We start from the raw sequence: 24,034 nt of genomic DNA, 5'->3' as shown, positions 1-24,034 counted from the left end.
TGAAGCAAATTTTTGCCATTCTAATTAAAAACTCACTCTGTTCAAAAGCTCTTTTTCAGCAATATTAACTCCATAAGTGGATATCCTCTAAATCTGCCAATGAATTAAAAATCAAGGTGGCAAATATATGGATATATAATTATACAGAGTAGTATATACCCTACGCTAATTGTTCCTGTAGCCTCTTGACACTCACTACTGAAATGTTAGCAGAAGAGTGGAGTGATGGATTCTATCCCATCTTTAATCATGAGTTTTTTAAATCAATTTATTATTTATACCCCAACTACTTCCCCAGAGGACTTTTTGACAGCTCATAATAAAAGACTTAAGCAATAGGACAAGTAAAATAATGATAAAGAATAATTAATCTCTTGATGATGAAGAGGGTACAATAGTTGTATCCCAAAACAAATATTCAGAACGCACACCACAGCTTGGCACAAGTATGAACATTCAGCTTCTTGACAACTGATGAAATAGGAAAAGACCTGTGTAACACAGGCATCATTGCTTAATAAAAGAAACATCTGAAGACTAGAAGGTTGTTGAAATTGAAAGGATATGATTTATCGTCTGCAAGTAGGTGAACCGATACTGGGGAATTATTTTCTCTCTTTCTCCTGAGACCGGGACAGCAGAGGAAGGCTAGGAAGAGTGTTCTGACTCCCAGAATTGGGATTTGTTGTATGGTGAATGGCTGTGGATTCTTCCTTGAAAGTTTGGAACAGAAGATGAAATGTGTTGATGTGAGAATTCATGATGGCAGAAAAAAGTCCTAAAAGAACTAGAGGTTCCAAATTTGGAAGAACAGTGGGCTTTCTGTTCCCAAAAGAGATTCAAGAGCTCAAGAGGGAAATTGAGGCCAGGTGGATAGAAGTTTTCATTAATCGATCCATCCTTTCAAAGGATTTTCTATTGGTCACTTTCAGCTTCTGATCTTAGGACATAAAAATGAAAATGTAAAGATAATAAATATTTGTTTGTATATATTCTGGGAATGCAAGGATTTGAGGGGCGGAATCTATGCAACAGGAAACAAAGTATGTAGGGACATACATACAGGGCCACTTCGCTCTCAAAATCAGCAGTTTACATTATCTACTTTGCATCAAGGATCTTCCATTGTGGGTAAAGTAGAGACCTACATCACTGCTTGAGAGGATAAACATTCACTAGTTAGTATTTAAAGCAATTAGGACATGTATTTGGAATAGAAAAGCAAAATCATCGTGCAGCCTACCAAACCTTACAGTTCACATTTCTTCATTCAATAAAATAAAATCTACTGTTACAAATCTGAGCCACTCTTACTTACAAATGTTTCTGTCTTTCTCTCACACAGAACACTCTTAAGATCCAGGTTGACGTTCAGTTCTAAAGCACACTGATAAAAAGATCTCTACCACGCCATGTTAGTTCTAAAATTTAAATACTCTTAAGGATACAAATATACTTACTGAATGATTGGAAAATCCTGCTCTAGAAGTATCTTGATCAACTGATCAAGTTTCATACCACAAGTTTACTTCCCCTCCCTGTCACGAGGACTCGGTGTTTTACTCATTACAGGTTGTGAGAATAAGAAGGAAACGTGTTTTCCTTCTGGAATTCTATTTCTATATATCTGTCCCCCTTCATTTCGAAATAGCACACGGTTTGGGGCCAGCAGAGGTCTCTCTAATTAAAACATTCGCTATCCTAGTCAAGACAGCTAATGTTGAATCACAGGGACAGCCAGCAGGCTGCCTCTGACCGAGGCAAAGAATGAGGACTGCCTTTGGGATTTCCTTCTCTTACATCTGCCTCTCATCCTCACCCTCCTTGGCACATACACAGAGGCTGGAACCACGGGCAGAACATCCTGCAAGCCACCCTGCCTGTCTCAAGTGTCAGTGGACACCTCTTACAGCAATTGCTTTTCCCGCCTTTTTCTGAACCAATGATGAGGAAGTAAATTTGAAATCTGATATTGATGTGAACTCCAAATAGAAATCATTCCCTATTTCCTCTCCTGGTGTTCTCATCCAGAAAGGCTTTCCTGACACCCCATGTTGAGGGAAATGCTCTCCTCTGGGCTTGCTCTCAGCTTTGAACACTCTAACTATGGTTTTACTCTATGTCTTTCTTGCCACCAGATAGTGGATGCCTCAAGTAAAGAAAACTCTCCGATTCATCCTTGTAATTTTCACGTCTCTTTCAGTCCCTCCTACATGGCAGGTACCCAGTTAAGGTTTGCTTGGTTGTGTTTTCATGGATTTGCTTACATGAAACTCTTTTTCATCAGTCCATTAACAATTTTGGGTACCTGCTCTATATGAGACCCTCCACCAGGCACTGGAACTACAAAGATAAATGAGATGGAACCCTAGGTCCTGAGAAGTTACAATTCAGAAGGAGATATTGATGGTACACAAGTAAACACAAACCAAAATTCTAAGGTAGATATGAGGAGGGAAGGCTTCACACAGGAGGTGACATATGAGCTGGGGCTTGATGGATGACTAGAATGTTGTCAGACAACAAACTAGGCAGAAATGTGTTCTGATACTGATTTCAATGAACATTGCGAGATCTTTCTCTCTTACTGCAGAAGAACAACTGTTGCTTTGTAAACTGCTATGAGAATCTTAAAGATGAATGAAAGGGGAAAACTGCTCAAAACTGCTAATGAGGAAAGTAAAACAGGACCCAGATACTATGATAATTTCCCTCATTGCTTCATCCTTTGCCTACAGTGCGATTTTAAGTACGGAAAAAATAACAGTAAAACCTAATACTATGAGTGAATACAATATGTTAATAGTACTGAAAATCTCACCGTGTAAGTAATAAGATACATCTTTCTATCTTTTAGCAGACGCCAGTCAAAACTCATGAACAATCAGTCTATTAGCAAAATAATGAACACACGAAAAAACTGTCTAAGTAAATCTACAGAATCAACTGTTCAAATCCCACAAACTTTATTTAATAATGCCTCTTAGACTAATGGTTAGAAATACAAATGTGGAGTTTTTAACTACAAATTTAGTGAAATGATTCAACTTTTAGTCTTTGAAAAGTATTTGACAACTAAATGGTCATCTCTAGAAGCAATCTGGATTTTCTGTTTTGTTTTGGGGGTAGAGAAGTGATTTTTAGAAAAGAATCTCATTTTCATCAGGTTGATCTGATCGTGTATACATATATGATTGTTGTTAAAATGACTCAAATAAAGAGTCCATATTTCAGTCTTGTTAGCTAAGAAACCTTGGGAGAAATCTGAATTTTCTTAGTCTAGGGAATCTACATTTTTCAAGAAAAGTGGGTTATCTTATATTTTACACAGGGCAGGATTTTAGTAGGCAAAAGAGCACATGCACATTTAAGCTGAAGTTGAAGGAGACTTTCCCTTCCAGCCAGCTACCATTTTCACATCCCTATACTGCACGGAAAACAATTTTAAGCACACAAAAGAGAGGGACAAACAATAAAATCAGAAGAGATGGTTATTTCTGGTTAAAAGATATCAAAAATTTTCAGCTGATAGGTAAGTGTCTTCATGTTATTAATCCCATGCTCCCAAGTCTATCACAATCTTAATGCATTTTTGTAGGCTGCAGACATTCCAGGTGCTTGGACTGCCAGCAGCTTGTTCAAAAAAAAAAAAAAAATCATGTGTTGTTTGTATTTATCTGGTTGCAAATAGTCGAACACTACACTTGACCAAGTTGGCTGGAAAAAACATCTTTTATTAACACAAGTTTAACTGGATTTAAAATATTCATAGGAAATGTGCATTATTATTATTTGGCATCAGCACACTGGATTTTTTTTTTTTTTTTTTTCTTGTCGGGGGGTGCTCGGGCATCTCATTGCTGTGGCCTCTCCTGTTGCGGAGCACAGGCTCCTGACGCGCAGGCTCAGCGGCCATGGCTCACGGGCCCAGCCACTCCGCGGCATGCAGCACGCTAGATTTTTTTTTTTTTTTTTTTTTTTTTTATTTTGCAGTACGCGGGGCTCTCACTGTTGTGGCCTCTCCCGCTGCGGAGCACAGGATCTGGACGCGCCAGCTCAGCAGCCCTGGCTCACGGGCCCAGCCGCTCCGCGGCATGTGGGATCCTCCCAGACCAGGGCACGAACCCGTGTACCCTGCATTGGCAGGCGGACTCCCAACCACTGCGCCACCAGGGAAGCCCCCCACGCTAGATTTTTAAAACTGCATGGTACTGGATATTGGTGGCCCACTGATGTAAATGACAAATTATTTGAAAAAACACCATTAAAATTCCTCACAGGGGGCTTCCCTGGTGGCGCAGTGGTTGAGAATCTGCCTGCCAATGCAGGGGACACGGGTTCGAGCCCTGGTCCGGGAAGATCCCACATGCCGTGGAGCAACTAGGCCCGTGAGCCACAACTATTGAGCCTGTGCGTCTGGAGCCTGTGCTCCGCAACAAGAGAGGCCGCGATAGTGAGGGGCATGCACACCGCGATGAAGAGTGGCCCCCGCTCGCCGCAACGAGAGAAAGCCCGCGCACGGAAACGAAGACCCAACACAGCCCAAAATAAATTAATTAATTTTAAAAAATGGTAGGAAAATGATTACAGAAGAATGAAATATTTAAAAAAAAATAAACTCCTCACAGCCTTTTTCTCCATCTGTGAGAAACTCTCTTTGTACCCAAGCATTTGTTTCTCTGGCTCTAGGTACCTTCCTGCCTAGGTTTCTCTTTCTGCTCTCAGCTGGGTCATAGGCTTGATGAACATCATGCTCTCACGGTATCATATGAAAAATATCGCTATTGGTGACCCTTTTGTTTCGGCACCAGAATGTTTCGAGGCTTTGGCTGATGCGGAAAGGTGCCTAGCGACGGCATGAAATTTAAATGTGGGCATGAGGTGACCTCTCTGTTTCATTCTGTAAGGTGATATGTCGAATTTCTACATTGGAAATTGCACTTCACCAATTGGGAGGTGGTAGTTAGGATCAAGTATGAAGTGTGATACCAGCATGGAGCTGTCAGCATGGGTGGTTGTTTTTTTTTTTTCGCGGTACGCGGGCCCTCTCACTGTTGCGGCCTCTCCCGTTGCGGAGCACAGGCTCCGGACGCGCAGGCTCAGCGGCCATGGCTCACGGGCCCAACCGCTCCGCGGCATGTGGGATCCTCCCGGACCGGGGCACGAACCCGTGTCCCTTAGCATCGGCAGGCGGACTCTCTACCACTGCGCCACCAGAGAAGCCCCAGCATGGGTGGTTTTATAAGCAAGGCTTTGAAGCCTTGACAGAAAAACTGCTTGTGCCCAGTGCCAATCACTCGGTCTTTGTCAACTCAATTGCATATCCATTCAGAGATGGCATCCATCTCCACTGACACCCCAAATATATAGGACACTGTTATCATGTCTCAGGGGCGAGCATGCACTGGTAACTTAAGCTGGAGGGGCAGACAGCCAGCCTTCGGCCCTTTGCTGATGATGTGTGTGACATCACGCGTGAAGCAGAGGAAGAAGTCATCTGTCTTGGTGAAAGGATTTCAATGAAAATGAAGACTGGGTTAATACCTGCTACACAATCAAGTGTTACTAATTCTTAATGAAGGAAGATGAAGGGTTAACACTATTGCCTTTGAACCCAGGCCCTAAAAAATCACAAAGACAGCAGTGTCTCCGTGCGTGAAAATTCTAACCGCACTGAGTCTGTAAGACGTGTTTTATGGTAAGATGAGGCAGGAGAGAAATCTGCTCAACAGAGGCTACTGTACTAATTGGTACTTTACAATGTTTGGGAATTTATTTATGTAGGAGATCCTGACCCCTATTCAGTGAAGATCACCACGGAGGAAATCCAAGTGCTGCCCCCTCTCTATGGGAATAGAAATTGTGGTGCCAAAAAAGGGAGACATTTTCTCTCCTCTTCCAATGTGGCATTCTACGGAGCCATCACCTCTGCAGTGGGTGAATAATTATTTTTAGTTAACCTCTACTGAGTGCCAAGCAAGTATGCTCTATCTACGGAGATTAGAAATGTATCTTCAGTTGTTTTTTTTAAAAAAATGTTTCTTCAAAAATCTATTTTGGGTGGGAGCTCTCTGGTTCATACATCTGTATCCAGTTGGTGTTCATGCTGTCAGAGTCCCCAGAATGAATGTAACGTCCCCTCTAAAAGGGGTGTAGGCGCGTTGAGTGGTGCACAAATGCTTTCTGGGCTTTGTGTGTCGTTTATTGCACTCTGCTGATAATTTACTAAATGGTACCCTTGAGATGAAAGAACTGGATGCGTCCTTGTCAAGTACCAAACTTGCTCCCTGGGAATAATTACAAATTGGGAGAAATGGATGAACTATTATATATTATTGTTCATATATTTTTTTAATGTAAGCGTTAAGGAAGGTAGATAGGCCTGATTCCATCTCAGCTGATATCTTGTTCTCACTAAAATAATATAATTAAGGATATTGTAGACATAAAAGAATCAATTTCATATACAATTGGTATTGTTTCAAATACCGTGCCTTTTGAGATTAATATCCAGCCTTTTGAAAGTCACTTGGGTCCTCATTGAATATAGAGCCAGAATGGCAACTGGCCAACAGGGCAACATCTTCTAAGAGGCCTCTGATTAAAAGACTTGAAAAGATTAACCCTAAAAACCCTCATTGTTCAAAGATACAGTGTCCTCCTTCACTCTGTGTAGCTTGATTTAATTTCTAACTTTTCTAAAAAATTATACTTCCATATATATACTTTTTAAGAAGTAATTTGTATAAAACTCAATATGATTGCCATGCATTTATTTTCTCTATATAACCGAGTAAAAAACATATATATGCAAACAAACTCTTCCATGAAAAACTAGAAAATTCTCTGTACTGGTTGAATAAGACAATCCCAATGTACTCTTTGTAGTACATGCAGAATGACTGTTATCGGATTATACTCCTCTATTCTGGAGGCTGTCTTTCAGGTACGAGTAAAAGTACAATGGAATCTGTTTCCAGAAAAAAGTATAATGACCGCTAAGTAACTTCATGAAGTAAGGCCCATATTCCACGTTCTTCTGCAGAGAACGCTTGTAATATTTGGTCATAGAGTAGAAAAGGATAACCTTTCTCCTTCAGGCCACCTAGATGTACCCTGAAGGACTGAGTGGGTCCATATCATAATTTATTGTGAATTACATATTCCTGTCTGTAGGCCTAACCCTCCAACCCTCCAAGCCCCCATTTTTCTTCTTTCTGGAAACTTTGACCGTTCTTGTCCTGGAAAAGATTACCGTCCCTCAACATCAAGAAAATAGAGGAGGCTTATTTCTTTGTTTTGGAAAAATTGAAGACATTAAGACTTCCTAATATAGAGAATATCTGGCTGTGTGTTTTTCAGACCACTTACTGTCCTCTGCGGTGATGAACAGAATCCAAGAACTATGTGCACTGCCAAATCCATTGGAGACCACCAACCGAAATTCGTACTCTGTGTACGGTTGGAGATCTCTCACTTCATAGCTTAACGATGCAGAAGGATCGGAAAACAACCTATATGGAAAAGAAATCCTAAAATTAAGAAGCTTTAGACATTCAAAGGAATGAAAAACAAGTACAATCTTAAAGAATTTTCAGGGAATGTCAACATACCTCTCAGTGCTGCAATTTTCTGTCATCGCGTGATATCTCTTTTAAAATAAGCAGTCCTTTGGCTAAGGGTTTGTATTATTGCATTTATATGAGATGTAAATTCTAGTAGTAGCCTGGAGTGAATTCTAGTCTGGTATTGAGACTGATTGCCACATGGAATTTGTAGAATAAGTATTATAATTTTGTAGCCATAGTCAGACAGCAGATTTTGTGGGGCTCAGGTGTGTGCCTGCTCTTGGCAATACATGTGCTCATGAAAAGTTAAGGGTGAAGGAATCTTACTTTAAGCCTCTATAAATGAAAAATTTGCAAAGCAAATAATGATCTCCTAGGGTGTTGCTTTTTGTTTGTTTGTTTGAACTTTGGAAAGGAGGTTTTTATTTGTTGCCAGTAAGAACTGACCTATTGTTAAAAATTTAAGATATAGTGAATTTATGGCTACATTGTAAAACCCAGGTGACTGTTAGAAGGGATGGACGAAGTAGAATGCTTACTCTAGAAACCAGTGGGTGGAGTTGCCGGGCCTCATCTGGAGTTGGTATCTGGGAGAGCCGGGGGCGTTGTTCCGAGCTGGTGTAGACCAGACAACCTGAAGACTGGTTGGAGTGGCAGATGAAAGCCTCGGAGGCAGCACGCCATCTGGAGCTGTCGAAAAACACAGATGAATTAGAGCAGAGAAAACTGTGGAGAACATATGCTGGATGGAATCGAAATGCTCCATATACTGGAAAAACTGTTCCTCAGGATCAAAAACAATGTTAAACATGGTCCATTTAATTTAACATTTTCATTCCGGAACTAGTGTACTTCCTTATTGTTCATTTCAACACAATTACATGAGTATTTCCATCTTAAAAGCCACCCCCCACCCCCCCAAACAGCAAGACAGATGAGCAGGTAGCACATCCCCACCTGTACTTCTGTTTCCCTAATTGAAAACACGGAGGGGATTTAATGAAGCAAATATTAAAGTACCTTTTTAATTTAACTCTTTGTTCAACAATCAAGCAACTGAACAGTGAAGGAGTCCGGATCTTTTATTTCTTCCACTGATGTCACCCATTGTTTCCTTAATCACACCACGACCATGAACACAACTGGATTGTTTTGTTTTTTTTTGAGGAAGGTTTATTAAAATTGTATTTTTCTACAAAGAAAGTAGCACATTCCAGCCTTAATTCTCACTTATGAAAATATAAAAACTAAGCTTCTTTCCTCATGTGTTTTATGCAGTTGGTCGCCCGTTCTCACAGTGATGCTGCCTTTATTCAAATATGTTACAAGTTGGGGCATAGACTTTTTCTAGTCTAGTGGAATCTCTGGCAAATTCTTCCTGAAGTCAGCATACTTGCTTGATATAATCTGTTAGGGAAATCTATCTGGATGGTTGTAGAAGGCCTAAAAGAAATGAGTGAAGCCTATTCTATTAAGAAATTAAAATTTTAAAATGGACCAGAAGACTTTGGCTATTAAATAAATTTTTCCAACAGGTGTAACTTGAATGAACTTCTCATATCAGAGTGTGTTCCAAAGCTAGTCAGAAACTCAAAAACAAATTAAGCACAGTTCTGTGCCTTTGGGAAAATCACCAGGGAACTCTGAGCTTATGTTTCTTGTCTTTAAAATGGGGATAGTATTTTGCCTTTTTAGGATTGCCGTGAAGACCAGAGACAATGTAAATAAAGGACCTTTTACTGGGTCCTGGTAATTATTAATTGTTAGCTATTGTTATTTTACTGGACTAATCCGAACTTCCCTTAGCATAATTTAAGTACTACTATAATGCAATTTTTGATTATTGTAATATAAGTTCTTATTGACCAAGTATCACTAGAGGCCATTGCTGAAGGAGGAGAAGGAATCAAAACAATGAAAACAACTATCAGGATTCATTTTCAACTTCCATTTATACATAACTTGATGTAGTGTGTGACTTTTATATACCCTCCAACTTGGGAGAACTGTCTTATGAACTATGAAGCTAGTGAATGGCCATTGATGAGAATGGAAGAATTAGATTCCGTGTCTCATCAGTCTGTTGTAAGGGTTCTGAATTCATCGATACTTCACTAATTTATTCAGTAAACATTTATTGAGCCTCTACTCTGTGCAAAGTAGTGTTCTTTGTGTGGAGGGTTAACAACACTGAGTCAACCCTCAGTTGACATGACCCCTGACCCTATGGAACTTACGTAATCGGAGAGAGCGAGTGATGAACAAATAGATACCGATGACCCTACCAGATGGCACTAAGTGCTCAGGTGAAGACTAACGCAGGGTAAGTGGAGAGAAAGTGAAAAGGAGTGAAGATTTTGGTTTTTACACAATTCAGATTAGACAGGAGAGCCATAGGAAGAACACATCATTAGGTGACATCAGAGCAGAGACCTCAGTAACGTAAGGAGGTGGTCATGAGAATGTCTACCTGAATGTCTACCTGCCGTTTGGAGGAACAGCAATCCAGCCAAAGATCAGGCAGGGCAAAGGCAGTGAGGAAGGGAAAGCACTGGCTGTGTGAACAGTGGAAAGAAACCAGCACGACTGAAACTAACTCAGGAGAGGAAGAAGAAGAGAGGAAAAGCTGGAGAGCTAGGCTCGGTCTAGATACCTCTAGAGCCTTCTTAGGGCTACACCTTGAAAGTCAAAGTCAAAGGCTTTGGACTCCATTTTAAATGGGGTTGGGAGCCACGGCACGGTCTTAATCAAGGAGATGTCATGATTCTAAACAAATAAAGGCCACTCTGGCTAAGTAAGAGTGACTTTCTAAGTTGAAGAGAGAGGGAATTATTTAACAAGCAAAAGCTTTTCTTTCTAAATTTTGGAAGTATAGTTTTAACATCCGTTACAACTCATCACAGTTATTCCTCAATCACAATCATATAATTATACAGATTTGGTAATTATTGATCAGGGTAGATAAGCTAAGAGACAGACACAACTGAACTAAAATAAAATGTCTACTCTGATTCCCTGTGATAAAAAGCAATAAACAAATACAAATCTCTCTCTTTTTTTAAATTTACAATTAAAAAATTATTTATTTTGAAAAAATTTAAGTTTTTTTAAATTTAAGTTGAAAAAATTTACACTTCTTACATAAATCTAAATATTTTAGGGAGCTAGATAATGTTAGCTTTCCAAAGGAGACTGGATTTAGGAGTCAGATAGCTAAAGTTTCAAATCTCATCCTCCATCCAATTGTGAACTCCATCCAATTCAGTTCACAAAATTCAAAGCTGATGACATTTTGGCAAGTTCTTAACCTCACTGATGTAAAGTCATTCCATTTATAAGTGTACGTCCAATAATACTGACTCTGTAGAGTTTTTAAAGAAGTTAAATTTGTAGCAATTAACTAAAATGGTGCAAGGAGCACAGTTTACTTCTGTGCTCCTTGGTGTACAGAATTTTGGTGTGTGTACCACATTTTGGTGTGTGTACACTTGTGAAGTCACAGATTTTTGTCCCAGGATGTCAATGTGAATAAAGTTAGGTAGCTAGCTAGATCAAGGCAATAAGCTTTAGTGAAATTAATGAGTAAAATTAACAAAAGAAGTTTTAAATAGAGCCACACTCAAAGAATCTGCAAACTGTTTTTCTCGGTCCAGGCACAGATTAATAAATTAAATGCTCATCAGTAAGAATAAATGCCAAAAGAATAGTTACCTGCTAATGAAAAATTAATCTCCATTTGATAATTTCTTTAAACATTTAAGCAATAATTTCATTGAGATTTCTTTATAATGGTACAACCTCTACCTTAAACACTGGATCAAATATTCATAAACCATGAATTATGACAGTGTGGCTTACCAACTAAATATCTGAACTTGCAATAAATTAAAACTTCATATACTTCTTAATTTCAAATAACCTTCAAGTTGCCCTCAGAAAGGCAAGATCAAGGACTTCTTTTTAGTATATGTGCTGCCGAAGCGAGCACCAAGGACTTCTTTTTAGAGTAACTAAATGTTTAGAGACAGTGAATACAAACTGTTAATCTTTTTATGAAATTTTTCCATAATAAAAATTATTTTTAGGTAATATGAACTCAATTTCATAGAATATTTGCTCCTGCAATAAGTTTAAAATATCTTAAAGAAAATTTCTTTTTAAATATTATGATTTTTAGGGAAAATAAAAATGTGTTGTAGTAGGTCACAGGTTTTAAGATACATATAATTTATTTCAACTTGCTATTAGCTTTATGTCTTTCACATCCACATGTGGTAGGGAAACTGGATATAGTGTTTTATGACAAAATAAATTTTCAGAAAAATGTATAATCTTAATTTTACAAGGTATAAATTTACTCATTCCCTAAATTATAACCTTTCAGTTTGAATCGGGCTTGAGTTGTCAGAATACCACTTTACACACAAAAAGCTAAGTCAGGGAGGCATGCAGAGAAGGCTGGAAGCAGGGAAGTTACCTACTGCAGTCATCCAGGCTAGCAGATGACAGCAGCTTACATGCAAGTGCCGGCAGTGGAGATGGGGGCATTAGTTTGTGGTTCAGTTGACTGTGGCGTGTGTCACTGATAGACAATAAAGGAGTCAAAGGTGATGCCAATGTGTTTGGCCCAAGCACCCAGGTGACTGGCACCTGAGAGGAGAAATGGGATAGGGAGGGGATCAAGAGTTCTCTTTTGTCCACATTACATTTAAGAGGTTTATTACACAACTACAGTGGCTACACCAAGGACGAAGTTGCAGATGTGAGTCTGGAGAACTGTGGATCAATGTCCGTGTGGTATTTCATGGCCGAGATGTGATGAAATAAACGAGAGGGTGAGCGTAAATAGAGCGAATGTAGAAGAGGTCTGAGCAGTGAGGTCTGGGGTTCTCCAAAATTTTGAGGGGTTGGGGGAGGGGGAGGTCTCTGCAACAAAGGAGATTTACTTACGGGAGTGAGCACTGAGGTAGGGGAGAAGCTAAAAGAAGACGCACTTTGGGAGCCAAGTGAAGAAAGCATCTCCGAAAGGAAGGCCTGACCAACTCCGTCAAATGTGCTGAGTTTCAGGAAGGAAGAGACTAAGAATTAAGCTTTGTCTTTGGCCAAGTGGACGTGACCTTGTCAAGAACAGACACAGTTCAGTGGTGGGCGTGGCAGTTTGATTCGGGGAAAACTGAAAAGGGAATGAGAGAGGAGGCAATGAGTGGGTAGAGTGAGCCTAGAAGACTCCTGAGGGATTTTGTTCTAAAGGGGAGAAGAAAATGGGGAAACACTTAGAGAAGCTTCTGGTATCAGAGGAAGGCTTTCTAAACACTGGGAGAGGTTGCAGCGTTTGCATGCTTCTTGGAATGACCCAGAAGAGATTAGGGGAAATGATGATGTAGGAGAAGGAAGAATAATTAATTGCCAAAGCAAAGTCCTTGTGTGTGTGAGAGAGACAGGCAAGCCAAGGCACGTGCCAACTGAATTGAGAGCTGGTGCACGTGGGCTGTCAAATAGAGCAGGGACAGCCCGCCACTGTGCAGAAGTGAATACAGACCCAGGCTGCAGATGTAGAGTTAGGTAGACCTGGTGATGGGAAAACAGCAAAGGTCTCTTCTGATGGCATCCGTTTTCCCAGGGAGCAAAATAAAAGCAAAGGCGTCCGCTCTGTGCCAAAGTGTGGGAGTGAACTGGTTGCTTGAACAGAGAAGAAATGGTATGAAGTAGTTCTCTCGGGTAGTGGAAATAGGACATACCTAGGAAAGGCAATAATGTGACTGTCCAGGGCCAGATACCCAGTAACTTAACTACAAATCTTTGGATTGAGGGACATTCGCTGCCAAAGACTTTTTAATTGATATTTTGTCTGTGAGTACAAATACTTATAACCATGATGATTTCTTATTTGATATATATTCTTTCACTGATGTATAACAAATGCACACATATCAAAAGAGCCTGGGCAAAAAGTAATGTGCAAATTGCCTATAATGTATAACATATAAAACCATGTCCCTCATTTGATTGTTTTTTGTCTAACTTTTCTGTCAAGGAATATAACATCACTGACAATCCAAATTCGGAGTAAGAATCGGCTCTGATAAGTCATCAGCGTGAAAAAAATTAGAGTTTTAAATATTTACACAAAAATTCTTCAAGTGTTAAAAACTGCATTACCATGCTGTCGGGAAAGAAAAAATGCGCAGAAGATGCTCCATAATAATAATAATAAAGTATCTTGGATTCTCTTTTGAGTGATAACAAGAAAATGTGCTCCGTTAAATTGGTCACACTCCAATTATATAAAATCCCCAAATATTTCCAAACAAAGTGATCATCTTAAATTATTGACATGTAACTATTCATTCTACATGCTTTCAGTAACACTGAATTCTAGCAACGTTTTTTCCCCTCCAGTTAACCCCTTTTATCCTAGACCTATTCCTCTGAGGGTCTTTAGCATCAAAGCAATAACTGGGAACCAGCCATAATTCCACCCCTGGTTTCTTAACGCGAGAGCCATGTATCTATCAGCTTGATATACTGTCTCCAAGATGCTATGTTGCTCAAAAAGCTTCTCTCAAGTTTAATATGACCCTCACGAGGCAAGCACTCCACAACCTCGTGAATCAACACATCTTGTCCAGTAAATACTAATTCTACAAAGGCAACTGGGCTACCTCAATCTATAAATTCAAAGGGAGGGTGTTTTTACTAAAATTTCAGATTTAACCTTTTTTGGAAGGCAAAATGCATATAGAACATTAAGCTATAAATTAAATCACAGAGTGGACTAGTCTAGATGGTATAATCTTTTGAATGTCTGATTGCATTAAACTTTTGTATGATGTACACTTGTAGACTCTTCCCTAAACAAACAAACAAAATGCCCCAAACATTTGCTTCATACAGATTTATAGAACTCTTGGGAGGAACTCTAAAAAGCAAAAACAGAGGCTTTCTTTTCGTGTGGCCAGTGACCACCAAAGCTATAGTGACCAGAGGCAGAAATTTGTGGGGAAAAAATGAATTCACATATTTTGCACATTCACATTCAAATATGCTTCACATACACACCAATGTCTCAGGACAGCCCACCAACTTGTTACTACTACAGTGTGATTTGGGGGTGTATGAGTGTGCATTTCAAAATACTGGACTAAGATGCTGCATTAAGGTATCAAAGAAGTCTATAGTGTTTTGTATTAAATTCACACCTGTAATAAAGGATACTGAATGCCACTCTGCACAAGGTTCTTTGCTGGGCGTAGGGAAAGGGCAGAATAAATAGAAAAGGGGATTAGATCACCAACTTTTTATTTAACAGAGAGACAAGACATGAGTCAAATAACACAGAATGTGTACAGAGCATAAAAGAGGTGTAAGTGCTTCAGGAGTTTAGAAGTTAGAAATTCACAACCAAATACGCGCTGGACCTTGGCTTTCAGGGGAACAGACACGGTCATGGGGCATTGTTAAGTAGCTCATGTGGAGTCACCATGTCCTCAGCCTAATTCCAGGGCCCAAGACTCTCATCATCTCTGCTCGTGTTCATTCCAAGCAGATGTCATGCTTTCTACTGGTTTCACTTAAAATCTGACTTCAGCCCAGCTCACACTACTCTCTCATTTCAGAGATTAGATGGTTGGCATCCTCATTTAGGTTTCCCTGTTAACATAAGAGAAACCATGGCCTTTCATCTATATGCATCCTGGCTGCATCACTGAATAGCCTGGCACATAGTCAAAAATCCCTGGATTACACATTTTCCTCTCATTTTCTGAAACAGTTACATATGAGCAAGGATTTTAAATTCTAGTTTCCAGAATGGAAAATTAAAGTTCAGGCACATCTATTGAGTCGTTGAGTCATAAACAAATTGAAAACAGAAGGCAAGACTCCATTTCCCGTCACTAAACCATATGTCATTAAAAAAGATATTAATTATGAGGAATATGCAGATGTGCTAACAAATGGACAGTCAACCTTGAGCGCAAGGATGCACAAATAGAGCAGCATTAAACAGTGACAAGTAGGTTAAAACAGATTTAATGTTAGCGAAAGAGACTCTCATAAAGTTAACTTTTGGAACACATACTGTGTGCCAGGTTCTTTAACATGATTATTTCCAATCCTCAGAATTACAGGACAAAATTGTAGTGTTATCTCTCTGGAGTATTAGATAAAGCATTTGAGGTTCAGAGGGGTTCATATTTTATCTCAAATCACAAAACTGGTTACTGGCAGAGTGAGGATTTAAACTGGGACTGGTTAAGTTCAAGGGCAGTGCTCTTAATTTTATACCACAAAACAGCATGTTATAGCAGGTGATTTATAAGAGAGAATAAATATTAAACACATTAAATAAATACAAAAAAAACCATTTACAATATTAAACAGATTCGTTTTCGTAAAGGTTGGATTTATTTTCTGTCCAAGTCATATTCTTCAGAAGTACTTTCTGGTCTTATTTCTTTATCATAGCATCTCATTATCTATGAGGAACTTCACACAGTACTAGTATGAATTTGCTAGTTCTCAAGAATGAGTCAAAGCCCACAGAAATTCAACGAAATGCAAAATGGAGAGCTCTTTACATTAGTAAGAGAAATAGATTTTGGAAAATTAAATGTTATCTAGAGGCATGTCATGGAAGTGATCTTTGACCACAGAATGGTCAAAGCATTTTAAATTTGGAGGGCAGATAGCTTAAACGCTACCAAGTCTAACTTCCCACCAGATAAAGGATTCTTGCCTAAAACATGCCAAACAAGTGACATTCAGTTGTCTGTTCATTACCAGTGATAGGAAAATAGTTGCTTTGTAAGTCACCCCATTTTATTATTATTCTTTTTGTTGGTTAGTTCTTTCTGAGGGAGAGCTACAAAACTTAGGCTGAATATAATCTTTTGCCCACATCGGGACCTTCTGAGAGCAAAACAGGGGACTGTAAATAACCAACATGGGTGAATTGAGCGGCAGCAGGCATGAATTGGGACCATCTTGGGCAGTGGGTACATGTGGTTGTTTGTGCTAATGACACTGAACTCTTTGGGACCTTGTCTGAGTCACGCTGATCCCCGAGAACAAGCCATCACTACCGTTAGGGATAGAACTTCAGGCATTTTTAACTAGTCATCCTCTTTTCCACTAAATTTCCCCATTTCTGGTTAAACATCTCTGCTCCCTCCAATGAGTTTCATATAAGAGGATTCCTCAACCACTATCTAGCCTTGTTACCTGATTTGGATGTGTTCCATTTTGATAATGTCCTTTCAAACCATCAAGGCTTATACCTAGACTAAACCCTCCCTTGTGCATCATGACCAGGGCAGGACACAGGCATACTCTGACTTTCCTTCCTTCAAGTGACGTGGCTGAAACCTCACCGAGCATCTGAATTTTGGCCTGCTTGACACTGGAGTTCATCACTGTCATTCAGATTGGCTATGTGGTTGATTCAAAATGGTCTTCGGATAGCTAAAGATGCCAGATCAATGATTTTTCAATGGACACATAGACTCTCAGAGGAATGTTATTAAAGAAGCAAAGTATTTAAGTAGATATCATAGTGCCTAGGACAGTGCTTTGTATATGAAAGACGTCCTGTAAAAATGGACAGAATAAATGGGTGAATAAATGGATAATGGATGAGTTGGTAAGGAGAAAGATGTGCAGGAAGAAATCTTTAACCTAGGACCCTAATAACTGGTAGGATCCAGACCGTATTTCCCATTTACAAATACAGACTCAATTATCTGAAAATGAATGCTTTTTTCAACATAAAAGAGATTAATTGCTTGGAAAATAACTAACACAGCAAACATCAAATTAGATATGAAATACCACTTTACAAAACATTCATTTTATCACTGATTTCTGTCAATGTCTCTGTTTCACAGATGTGAAAACTGAGGTTAGAAAAAGTTAAGCAACATGTCTGAAGTACATGACTAGTAAACAGCATCCTATAGTTTCATACATGTCTCTTTCATTTCCAAGACCATAATTCACCTCTCAACACCAAGGTGAAGCTTAAATTTAAGTCTAGCCATTGCTTTTCCCTGTAGTATGCCAAAGTAATGGTAATATAAGCTACTTGAGAGCAGAGATCTTTTCACTTCTCTTTGTAAGCTTTAGAGCACTTAAATTTTGAGAATTCAATATTGCTCATCAAACAAATATTAAAGAAATGCTAAAATTTAGTTCTTGCAGAAGAGAGCCCCCTTTTAAAAGCATGTATTTTTCTAACTATAAAATAATGCATGTTCATGGTAGAAAATTTGAAAATTACCAAGCAAATGAAGAAAACAGTTATCCATAATTACACTACACAGAAATAGCCATTGTTATACTACTATAGACTGTCTCCTGTCTTTCTTCTCTCTGTATATATAGTTAAATATATGTATATAACATATCGTTTGAAATGATTACGCTGAATACTTTTAATATGTTATTTTGTAAACTTTGCGCACTTTCCAGTGTATAGTGAAAACTCCCTATGTCATTAAATAGTTTTTAGTAACATAACTTTTCAAAATAATTGCATGTAACATTTTTATAAATGTAGAGTTTTCACTTAAAGCTGATATTGATATAGAATGAGATCATTTTCAGTATCATAAATAATATTCAGAGTATCCTAATAAATGCACATTTTGTTTTGCTTTTTAGACTTGTTGAGTCAATAGGAATGAATATTACCACCATTTCAGATATAAGCTGACAAACTGCTTTTCAGAAAGTTGTGTTTATTTATACTCCTATAGTAAGGTATGAATGATTCATTTCCCAGTATCCCCATCGAAGTGAGTATTTCATATATGTGTATATTTATGTATACCTGTGCATATATACAATACACAATAATGTAACTATAGCATTAGAAACATTGTTATATAATTATATGTTATATAAAATACATATATTATAATACAAAATATATACATTTAACATTATATTACATAACTATATTGTATAATTACATAAAATATACAAATTTAATATTATTTTAGATATACTATAAGATAATGATATGATATAATTATATATAATTTATATAAAGTATGTATATATATAAAATATATAACCTATTAAGTCAGCAAATAATTAAAAGGCAACTACTTATATGCCAGGCACTGTCCTATGCTCTGGGAATACAGTGATGAACAAATTAAAACAGTTTTATTAAGGAGAGAGAGACAATAGAAAAAAAAAAAAGAAATAGAATCGTTTCTTTTTTCCCCCCCACTTTTTATGAGTTCTTTTTTTCCCCCAGCTTTATCGAGGTATAATTGACAAATAAAACTGTATATTTAAAGTATACGGTGGGATGAATTGACAGATGTAGACACTGTGAAGTGATTAACACAAACAAGTTAATTAACATGTCCATCACCTCACAGTTACCTTTTGTGTGTGTGTGTGGTGAGAACATTTTAGCAAATAAAAAGTAGTTCTAATGTAAGGGATTGGGAGTGATGAGGGAGGAGGTGAGGGCAAAGCTGATACTTTAGGTGGGGTAGGGGGGAGATCATATTTGAGCTGAGACTTATGAATCACTGGGGGACGCACATCTCAGGCTGGCCCAAGACAGGGGCACGCTTGGCCTGAGCCTTGAAGGCGGTGTGGCTTGAGCACAGCGAGCGAGGCAGAAACTGGGAAGAAAAATGTACAGAGGGTTTGGTGATTGAACAGAGGTGGGGATGCAGAAGGAGAAAGAAGCTGGATCCTAAATTTCAGGTCAGAGTGACTAACTAAGATGAGATCGTTTTCTGAGATGGGTCTACTGGGGAGGAGTGTTTGGTACGCATTCATTTGACCTTATAATTGGACCATGAATTAGTAGGTGTGAGTATTGCATTACTTTTACACTTCCTTGTGATTGCTCTAAGTGCCAGGCTGGGACTCAGTCATGGGTATTTTGATTTAAAACTCCATCTTTTTTCTTGTTTACCATGCAGCCTCCTGAGAACCCACTTCCTGGTTCATGGGTGGTAACTTCTTGCTGTGTCTTCACATGGTGGAAGGGGGCAAGGGCGCTTTTGGGGGCCTCTTTTATAAGGGTACCAATCCCATTCATGAGGGCCCCACCCTCATGACTTCCCAAGGTCCCACCTCCTAACACCATCACATTGGGGTATAAGGTTTCAACTTATGAACTTGAGGATGACAAAAACATTCAGACCATAGCAGATACGTGACTTGCACAAGTGCATATAGCTAATAAGTGGTTGAACTGCTGTTTGAATCTAGCAACTTGTCTCTAAAACCTGAACTCCTGTTATTTTAAGCAATGCCTTTTAAAGCTAACACATATATATGGAATTTAAGAAAAAAAAATGTCATGAAGAACCTAGGGGTAAGACAGGAATAAAGACACAGCCCTACTAGAGAATGGACTTGAGGATATGGGGAGGGGGAAGGGTAAGCTGTGACAAAACGAGAGAAAGGCATGGACATATATACACTACCAAACGTAAGGTAGATAGCTAGTGGGAAGCAGCCACATAGCACAGGGAGATCAGCTCGGTGTTTTGTGACCACCTAGAGTGGTGGGATAGGGAGGTTGGGAGGGAGGGAGGGAGACGCAAGAGGGAAGAGATATGGGAACACATGTATATGTGTAACTGATTCACTTTGTTATAAAGCAGAAACTAACACACCATTGTAAAGCAATTATACTCCAATAAAGATGTAAAAAAAGAAAAGAAAAGAAAAGAAAAGAAATGAAGACCCAACACAGCCAAAAAAAAAATTAATTAATTAATTTAAAAAAAAAAAAAGTGACTCAGTAAGCCAGAATCTTGCCCCTACTCACAGGCACAGAAAGGGTTTTGCCTCCTTTCCCTGCTTCTTCCCCATCTGTCCTCAGGAGTCCAAAGAACCAATTCTGAGTGTGGGTATTGCTTTGAAGAGTGGAGAAATCCTACAGCTAGGAGGTTTGGAATGAAGACATTTTTGAAGCTTTTTTTTTTTTTTTTAATGATTATGTCATTTAAATCTTGAGGAGGCTTATTTGGGGATAGAGATTTGGAAAAATTGCCTGTCTTCCTTAGTCTATCTCAGTTTCTCAAGGACTTTTTCCCCCCTCTCTTTTCAAGGTACCTTTGTCTCTCAGATCTCCCAGAAAGGTCTCCAGAGAAAAACAGAAAAACAAGATGCTCAGCAAGGGCTACAGGTTTTATGGATCCAAGTTAAAGAAATGATGACATTTTCTCAAGGTTGTCACCAGGGTCATAGAGAAGTATTTAGGACAGAAGCCCTGTCTAGAAAGCATGTGCATAACATAAACATTTTGTAAAAAAAAAACCATCATTTACCTCTTAGCCCAGTGACAAAACATTACGGAGTATGTCGTTGATTAAAGCCTAAAGATGGTACTTTTATCTTTGGTCTTTCACTGACTCATTTGGGTCTACATTTCTGAGGGAAACCCAAAACCTCACCAACATTTTACTGCTGTGAGACTACCTCAATCAAAATTGGTGGAAATATCTGTCAAAAGTTACACAAAACCCAACTGGCAGATCTCACGTGGCTCTAGTAATTGTTCTTCACGAAATGAAAAATTATCCCCATGTTCACTAAGAATGCTTTATTTAGAATGGAAAAGAAGCAGGAATATTCCCAGTTACAGTTTATAATAAGAGTAATATAGAAAGGGGCAGCAAGGGTGAGTCAAGGGCACCAGAATAAAAAGACACCACTGAATACTAATTGCTATTGACCATTTTGAGAAATGAAAGATTCCACTTCATATTAGCATCCACAGAACTAAGGCAACATACCTCTACCTGCATTTCTCTTTGTGGTTTAAGATGAAAGCGTTGCTTAAGACTACTCTGCAAGACAGTTTCAGTGAATTTGTTAACCAGGAAACCTCAGACAGACGGAAGTCATCCTCCGTTGATTTTGAAATACCCCAAAGCTGCGAACGAAGTTCACTGTACTCCGAGGAAAATACGGACTTTGAATTTCATTAGATACGTTATTTGTTCAACTGGGAGTGGAACTGTCTCTTTGTCAGACTAATTAGAGGCCCTAACGTTGGTGGTCATAATGTCCAAAAGATTTCTTTTTTGTTACATCTCAAGCCACCAACCAGATTTTATTCTTTTTCCTTGGAGAGACTTCCTAGATTTAGACACTCTATTTAAGCCTTTGCTTTTGACATTTCAGTTCCTCTTAGTATTCCTAAGAGTATTTCTTAGTCTTCCTGTGATCTTGAACACCACCATACTCATCCAAATTAGTTTCCAGGTAGCACAGATTTAATTATTTTTCCCTGAAAATCTGATTACTTGGGCCCTTTGTGTCGAGGATTGGTTATAAAGGTCATTTTAACAATGGGATTGGACCTAGTATTCAAGTTGATTAATTAATTACTCAAATAATAACTAGATCTAGCCTTAAAACACTCAGATTATATATTGGGCCTCCCTTACCTCAATGGGCCATTAATTTCACATTCTCTATTAGGAAGACTGAAACAATAGTCATCAGCAGGATAAAAAATGCTGAGACTTCTAAGAACTGATTTCAGATCATAAATAGTAGAGTTAGAATCAGAATCTGAGAATATAAAACGATGCTCATTTGACCACAATCATGATCAATAACTATGTGTAACTTAGTTTATGTGATTAAAATCCATAATCAGACTATTAGTGAGTTATTTGTTTCTAGTAATTTAGCCACACAAGTGCTAAATTGTATAGCGCTGGTATCAGAAAGTATATGGAATTAATACCAAGGAATTTTGTCAGTTTTAGGTTTATATACCTGGGGAATTCAGAAGTAGAAAATACATGTATTAATATTAATAACACTTCTTTAATGTATGTGTAGCACAAATGACAATACCTACTTTTGAAGAGTAGCATGGTAATCAAAACATAGCTTTGCCTAGAAGAAGAAAGCATAGATCATCCCCAATTCCCAAGAATCTTCAATTAGTAATTTCAAAAATGATTATTGGGTATATTGCATAAACATGACGGGATCCTCCTTCACGTTAAAAGTTTAATTCAAATGTTTCCTTTACTTCAGGAATCAGTGGCCATTAAAAAGGGGGTGCTAGTTTGTTGCTACCCATTCTGGTCACATATGGTTGGAGGATATACCTTTGCAAAGTAATACACAATTACTATGTGACCAGCATTGTATTATATTCTTTGCATGCATTTATCATACATAATTCCCTCAGTGTCAAACTTATGAGGTACTTACTACCATTTCTCCCGCTTTATGGCAAGAAAAAAATGAGGCAAAGCATATATGATTGTATAACTTAATTCCTTAATTTGAACCCAATCTGGTTGATTTTAGAATCCATGCTCTTAATCACGAGGGTAATTTGCTTGTGTGTGAGTGTGTATGTGTGTAGGAATTACAGATAAACAGAGGAGAGAAAGAATATGGTACTTTTGTACCATTTTTATCCTGTATACAATTTTTTTTCCCTCAAGCAACTTCTAACCTCATGTTTTCTCAGGAACTAAGAATTGGCAAATGTTACTTTTAATTTTTTTTCTAAGCAAGGAAGGATTGACAAAAAGAGAAAAGTTAACTTCAGATTATCAAGAATGTTTCACCAGACAAATGTATTTAAATTTTAAAGATTTAAATACATTAAACACAAATGTATTTAAAATTTAGAGTTTAGCCTAGCCAGCATCAATTCACTGATTCTACAGAAAGGACTGTGTTTGGCCATGTCACCAACAGACAGAATAGCAGAAATAACTGTATGTTTTATTAAAAACCTATTTTTGTCTCTCTCTCTGTTTTTAATCTTAAACTCTAATTTAGTTGTTGTTCCCTTAGGTACAAAGTACACAGTTCATAATTCATTTGATATAAAATGTCAGTTTAGATTCTTGCCTGTCTTTGATACATGAGAAAAAACATGTACATTTCAATTTCCTCAATGCCAGAAATACCAGGAACAACCCCCCGCTGTGCGTCTCTGAGACCTCTGTGTTAAATTAAACATCAAGATCCCGAAACTGTGGGGAAGGAGATTTCCAAGACAGAGAGTACAAATACATGAGACAGAGGGAGACAGCTAATGCCTTTCCTATCAGTGGCGTGATATCTCCCAGAGAGCATCTTTGATTCTCAAATTAGCCCTCACTTATAATTTAATATACCACAACCAGTCTGCTGTTTCCTTCCATGTGGCTTTCAGAGGCGATGGTTGGAATCATCAAGGAAAATAAACATTTCGATGTTTGGGGCTTGGTTTAATTTTCAACCTAACTAGTGATAGTTTATGTATATTTTGTGCTTATTATGTGTCACACTTTCTATTCTTTAAAAGAATAGTCAGGCACTTACTTCTATGCCAGCTGATCTTCCCAGGGCACACACATCCTTTCCCCCTTAACCAAAATCCACTGAGGATGGTTATGTGATGACAAAATCACTTTTCAGATGAACAAATTGAGGCCTCGAGAGGAGATAACTTTCCTGGGGTC

General features: G+C 38.3%; 1 protein-coding gene across 1 annotated transcript in view; it reads right to left on the bottom strand.

Moving 5' to 3' along the window:
• The window catches only part of USH2A (usherin), a 791,707-nt gene that overhangs the window by 295,152 nt on the left and 472,521 nt on the right, over positions 1–24,034 (bottom strand). Inside the window, exons 38-39 of the mRNA XM_065876328.1 lie at positions 8,108–8,258; positions 7,372–7,514 (exon numbers count right to left, since the gene is read on the bottom strand). Of these exons, the coding sequence (XP_065732400.1) occupies positions 7,372–7,514; positions 8,108–8,258 (294 nt within the window). The remainder of the gene's footprint in view (positions 1–7,371; positions 7,515–8,107; positions 8,259–24,034) is intronic.

The sequence above is a fragment of the Phocoena phocoena genome, chromosome 1, assembly GCF_963924675.1.
Source record: "Phocoena phocoena chromosome 1, mPhoPho1.1, whole genome shotgun sequence".
NCBI lineage: Eukaryota > Metazoa > Chordata > Mammalia > Artiodactyla > Phocoenidae > Phocoena > Phocoena phocoena.
This window is presented reverse-complemented; position numbering and strand designations above follow the sequence as displayed.